General features: G+C 42.9%; 1 protein-coding gene across 1 annotated transcript; it reads right to left on the bottom strand.

The window, feature by feature from the left end:
• Positions 1-452: 452 nt before the first annotated feature.
• On the bottom strand, positions 453-5,482 carry LOC124180405. The gene is made up of 5 exons (XM_046565871.1): positions 4,379-5,482; positions 2,914-3,688; positions 1,330-1,517; positions 766-975; positions 453-533 (listed from the first exon to the last, which is right to left on the bottom strand). Exons 1-4 carry the CDS (start codon positions 5,372-5,374, stop codon positions 910-912), a joined length of 2,025 nt encoding a protein of 674 aa, XP_046421827.1. The 5' UTR covers positions 5,375-5,482; the 3' UTR covers positions 453-533; positions 766-909.
• Between the last annotated feature and the right edge of the window lie 226 nt (positions 5,483-5,708).

The raw sequence follows: 5,708 nt of genomic DNA, 5'->3' as shown, positions 1-5,708 counted from the left end.
CCTCCCCTTAGGTCCGCCTGCTCCACGGTCTCTTGGATCGACTCTCTTCGCCGTTCCGAGGAACGTTTCTCAACCGAGCTATTCGCCGCTATTCGCCGCTACTCGCCATTCGCAAGTCACCTGGTGCGGAGCGGCTTCTCGCGCTGTGAACTTAGGTTCACCAAAGTTCACGCAGACTCGGGTATTTTTTATTTCAATTTTTTCTTTTTTCTTTTTATCTCAACCTTTTGCCATCGGCGTTTGTTTTTTTTTTATTTTTTCTTATTTTCTTCAATTTTCTTTAGTCATCTTGCTTTTCGACTCTTTTATTGCCAGATTGAATTGTTGTCGTTATCGGGATCACAGACAATTAACCAAGCACCGTGACGTAGACGTGACGCGTGGCGCGAAATGAAGAGTCGTGAAAAACACGGACTGGTTTAACTTCGACGCCTCGTCCCTGTACCATGAACCGGAAGAATTCTTCATCGAAAAGACGTTGTCAAGCTGCGTGATTAACGCAAACTTTGGTTTATGAGGAGTAATTAATTAACCTGTGAGATTTATTAAGAGAGGGATAAATTAGGAGAAGGTTGATTGTTGTTTATGCCGCCGGAAACTTTCGACCGATTTCATTGTTGGTATGTTGTTATGATTATTGTTATATCTATTATTTTATACGCGAAGTCTTGTACACCGTATTTAAACCATGTATGGTATGCTAAATAATTTAACTCCATATATCTGTATGGAGAACAATTATAGGTTGCGATTCAAAATACGTACCTACATATATGTATATATAACAAAGGTTCGAAGCCGTTGATAATTAAATGTTCTTCCTTTGCTTCTTCTTGCCTTAATTACGTCCAGATCCGAAGTTGAACGACAGTATATAATGTATGTACATACATCATAATTATTTAATGATCATGTCACGTGACATCGCCTCTCTCGAATAATAATATCACGGAAACGTTGCGTTTCACGAATCATCTGCAAAGTAGAAAACAGAATTTATTATTCACGTGTGCCGATTATCAATTTGAAGAAAAAAAGAGCAGTACAGGTATGGTTAGATTCGATGCAGCGATATCGAGATATACGTACAGTAATGTTCATTAACGCCGTCACCTTTCGGCTAACTTCTTTGCGGTCCGAAACAAGATGCGAGTTCGTTTCTATACTAATTCCGTGACAATGACACCCAATCTCTCACGTCGGCTGCATCGCCGGTCATTGTCACAAAATTCGTATAGAATCAAACTCGCATTTTGTTTCGGACCGAAACCAAGTTAGCCGTGAGGTTAACGCATTAATGATTATTACTGTACGTGGATGTCTCCCCACCTTTTTCGTTTCTTTCAAAGTGACTGGGATGTACGTTGCGTTAATAGTCGATGCTAAATTGCTGTAGTCTCTGTAAAGGACGAACTGCTGTTTCAGCCAATGTCGTATTCCAAGGACACGTTCGTGAATCATTCGCAAATGTAAACGGCTCTCGCAGTCCAGGTTGGCGGTCTTGTCGTCTTCGAAATCTGGATCGAAAATACGAATCAAATGTTTGATTGAATATTTGTATTTTTATCTTCTCTTCGTTACTTAGTTTTCATTTACTTGTTTATTTATTTATTTTATCACCGAACCACGCCCTCTTTCCGACAGAGAGAAATCGTGATTTGTTAGCGAATGAAGGAAGCTAAAGTTCAGTTTAGAAGTCGTAAAACAGTGGATAAAAATAGCCGGGAACCGGATTTTTGACTCGTTACGTATATATAATCTGTTACCGCACAATCCGAGCGAAGTCAATAATTATAACTGCATATCTAGGAAAGCAACCGTTTTTGGGAACTTGTTCAATCCTTGACAATTAGACAAAGAGAGGGATCGGATCGTTGACCTCATAAGAACGAGGAAAGTGGGAACCTATTCCCAAGAGCATGAATTAATAACCATAATATTTTAATGTTTGAGGATTATTTGATTTGAATAACTTCTGCACGTATTTTATATAAAAAAGTTTCGTGAAACGAGATTACAAATATTGCACGGAGCAAACGATGAAAACAGTTTTTTTCCCCATGTTCTCAGAATTCTATATATATACACATCTTCGTGTGTTTTATTCTCTTACGCGTTGCATACACATACCTATACGATGCACAAATTGCATGTCCAAATCGACCGAATAAACTTTCTTCGCGGCAGAGTATATGGACACATACCTATATTACTATACAAGCATGTATATATGAGTTTGTAAGAAAAATAAATAGGAATACGTAAACTGAGTGATTAGCGAATGAACGGTCGGTGCGTGGTTAATTTTAGTACTGGATTGCCAGAATCCGTTTCTCGTACAGCTCGTAGTTCATCCTATCGACGTAAGTATATATGATCGTGCTTATAGCTCCCAGGCGTTTTCAGAGCAAGAGGAAAAAAAGAAAAGTGATAAATGTTTAGTGAGAGTTCAACAAAACGTGGATCAGAATTTTTTTTTCGGAAAGAACAGAACCCGATGATACGATCTAAATCAGTTAATATATTTATACGTAACGAATTAGTACTCGAATAATAATTATCACACGACGATGCGGGTTCAGGTTTAATATCAGCATGAGCAAATTATACCTGACGTATACACAACAATTAAAAATAACTCGAAATTTCACGCCGACGAAAAGCTTTCCGAGGATTCGTTTTTGTTCGATTCAATATTTTGTTGTCGGTTGGTCGTATTTTTTTTTTTTTTGTTAAATCTTTTTCTCTCCGACTTTTTTTGTTCTCGTTAAAAATACAACAAACGTCGCCAGGCCGAAGCCGAGGCCCTGGAGCAACATGCGATCAGAGGCGGCGAGGCTGCAGGCAGTAGCAGGTTCGGACCACGGCGAGGCTAACGGTAAACTATATACTCCAGTGGAGGCACCAGTTTACCGGGTCGTTTAAAGGCAGCGACGTTCGGGAGGTCGAGCGGCTTGAAGAAGGAGCGTAGACTCCGGTTTCGTCGCACTCCAGAAGAAGACGAGGCTGCGTCGCAGTCCCCGAATCCGTCATCCTCGTCCATAATTTGCTGCAGGTATCTGCGTACGCGAGGTCTAAGCTGATCTCGTTCCTGTTCGAGAAGAAGCTCCTTTAACCGTCTTCTGAGCCTCTCCACGTCCCCAGCTACCCGTTTCGCATCTGTTTCTTCTTCTACGCCTGCGGACCGGCGATGGCGGAGCTTCCGGTTCTCTCTGGTTCGACTTTTGCCCGCCCGATGGCGCTCCTCCGTTTTGACTTTTTTCGACCGGTGCTTTTCAACGCCGGTCGCAAACCGAGCACCGCCTGCGGAAGCTTCTTCGGACGATGGAACCCGTTCAGGTTGCTGTACGGCCGCAGAAGCAGCGCTCTCCTCTTTTTCCCAATCCTTGGAGCGAGTCTGCAGATCGAGTTCTTCGACCAGTGAAACTGGAGTTTCGATCCTCGCCCGGTTTCTCACGCTCTTAGACTCCGCTTTTTCCAGAACCCTTTCGTGTCTCTGAAGCATCTCGGCGGGGTTGGTAGACTGCGGATTTTTACCTTCCATGAGGAAAACTATACGACGATTTTCCGCCAACGTTTCATCCTGTTTAGTAATAATTTCTACCTCGTTTCTGCTCCCGGTTTCAGGATCTTCTTTCGACGAAAGTCCGGAGGAATCCCTGGAAGAAACTGCAGGCCTTCGTTTCACCTGGTGAAAAAAATTTCTGTTATCCTCTAAAAAGTTTTTCGTTGAACATTTTGCTTTTTTACGATCTTGCCTTGTACAGCAATCTTTCAGATGGCCGTAATTTATCGAAGAATATCTCAAAATTCTTACTGTAACTATATGCACTGCGTTGTTCTTTCTTGAGTCTTTACATTCCTTGTAGGTACGTATTCATAATCTTATAGAGAGAATCATTTCTATAAGAATTGATATGTGTCTGCGAAATTCTTAAATGAAAAAAAAAAAAACAATTCCCGTCTCCATTTCCAGTTCTTAAATTTCTTCTACACGAATTGTAAAAACTCACAGTTTTCCACAATTATCTACGTGAAACTAAAGCTGTTTTCTATTCAATGATAGATTGTCGTATAGATTCTTAAAATTCTTTAAGAATTCACAGAATTTTATGTTTAGTCGATTTACTATACTTTTGTCTTAAAAAATTGTGGACCGTCACAATTTTTCGTAGAAGATCGTTACACTCTTCTACAAAATTGCATCGAGTTTCATAGAGTATCCGAAAATTTTTCAATTCTGTTTTAGATAATTGTAGACGAATGTACGATCAAAGGTAATACTTGATCGTTTTCTGCGAAAAATCTAAAAGGAAAAAAAAAGAAAGAAAACACGATATTCGTTACAAATTATCAACATCGCGGCAATAATTTTTACCCGGTTCATCCGGCGAATCTCATCGCTGCGATCAGTCGAAGGCTGCGAAGACCTGAGAAGACAAACGGGGCTTGCGGTGTTTCCGTTCGTCGATGCTTTTACATAATTGCTGAGGCCAGGATCCAAACCGGCGTCGCATTTGCTCAAGACGCGAATCACCTTCGGCGCTACGAGTTGGGTGAGCTTTTTAGTTTCCAACTGCATCGACGTAGGCGATGACCGTTGCGGCCGATAAGAGCCCGAAGGCGAATATGAGTCTTCCGGTTCTTGCGCCTGCAGATCCTCCTCCACGATACTCAGAGTCTCAGCAGAGGGCGTACTTCTAACAAAGTCGTCAGAATAGCCGGCGGATGCCATCAAGGTCGGTGAATCGGCGTCCAAGGTGCTGGCTCGCCTTTCTTCCCCATCAATTATCGACTCGACGCTTTTCATAGTTATTTCTTCGCCGAGAGAAGGGACGTCTGGGTGGTCAGAGACCGGACGTGAAAATGGCGCGATCGACCGAACGACTTCCGGGACTTCTTCGCTAACCGAGGTGTCCGTTTCCGTCGTTAACTTGCCCGCGGCTTCTCGCTCGGATTCGACCTGCAGGGACAGAGTTTCGGATCGTTTTCTTGCCTCCTGGTTTTCGGCTCCACCGGCCGCCGGACCGTCTCTTTGATAATTCGCCGATTCTTGGCGCGGGCTCTTTTTCCCCGACTTACAGTCGAAAATCGTCACCAACTCGGCCGTAGGCTCCGAGGCTTCCTGCCCTCGACGTCCTTCGCTGCGCTCCAAGTAAGCTTCTGGCATCCTCACGTCTAATTTAGGCCTCACAATCGCATCGCCGGAACCAGATTCACCCGCGGGTTTCGATAATTCGTCCGCGCTGTCGACTGCGCTTATATCGCTCAAGCTGGATTGCCGTTTCACGCGATCCTCGCTGCACTTCATTTTGTACTTTCTGTCGATTTCCTTGAGTTTCATCAAGGCCGCCGTGGCCTTCGATCGCATCATTTTACTTATATTTATATTACGCTTTTTATACACTGTAATGAACTTTTCAATTTTGCCTAATTTTTAACCGTCAAACGATCCTCGTTCTAATACACCTTCTGCCTCTGGAATCGACGCGGCACTACCGTCGCCATGATGTATACAAATTCGTTGCCATAGTTACGGAATTAAGAAAATATGACGAGCGACTCCCCCCCCCCTGGCTGGCGACGGTTTGGCAGTGTCACGTGCCACTTATAGCGGTTTGAGTTAACTTGCCACGAATGATTTTATCTAGCTAAGCGGTTGTTAATCCTAGAAGTTTCCAACTTCGTGGAAGATATTATAATATTTT

This window comes from Neodiprion fabricii, chromosome 4 (genome assembly GCF_021155785.1).
Source record: "Neodiprion fabricii isolate iyNeoFabr1 chromosome 4, iyNeoFabr1.1, whole genome shotgun sequence".
Lineage (NCBI taxonomy): Eukaryota > Metazoa > Arthropoda > Insecta > Hymenoptera > Diprionidae > Neodiprion > Neodiprion fabricii.
This window is presented reverse-complemented; position numbering and strand designations above follow the sequence as displayed.

Coding starts and splice junctions, on each gene's coding strand:
- LOC124180405 (XM_046565871.1), bottom strand. CDS start 5,374: ATGATGCGATCGAAGGCCACGGCGGCCTTGATGAAACTCAAGGAAATC. Junction 3,689..4,378: donor AGATTCGCCGGATGAACCGG/GTAAAAATTATT, acceptor TTTTTTCACCAG/GTGAAACGAAGGCCTGCAGT. Junction 976..1,329: donor CTTTGAAAGAAACGAAAAAG/GTGGGGAGACAT, acceptor TCTACTTTGCAG/ATGATTCGTGAAACGCAACG.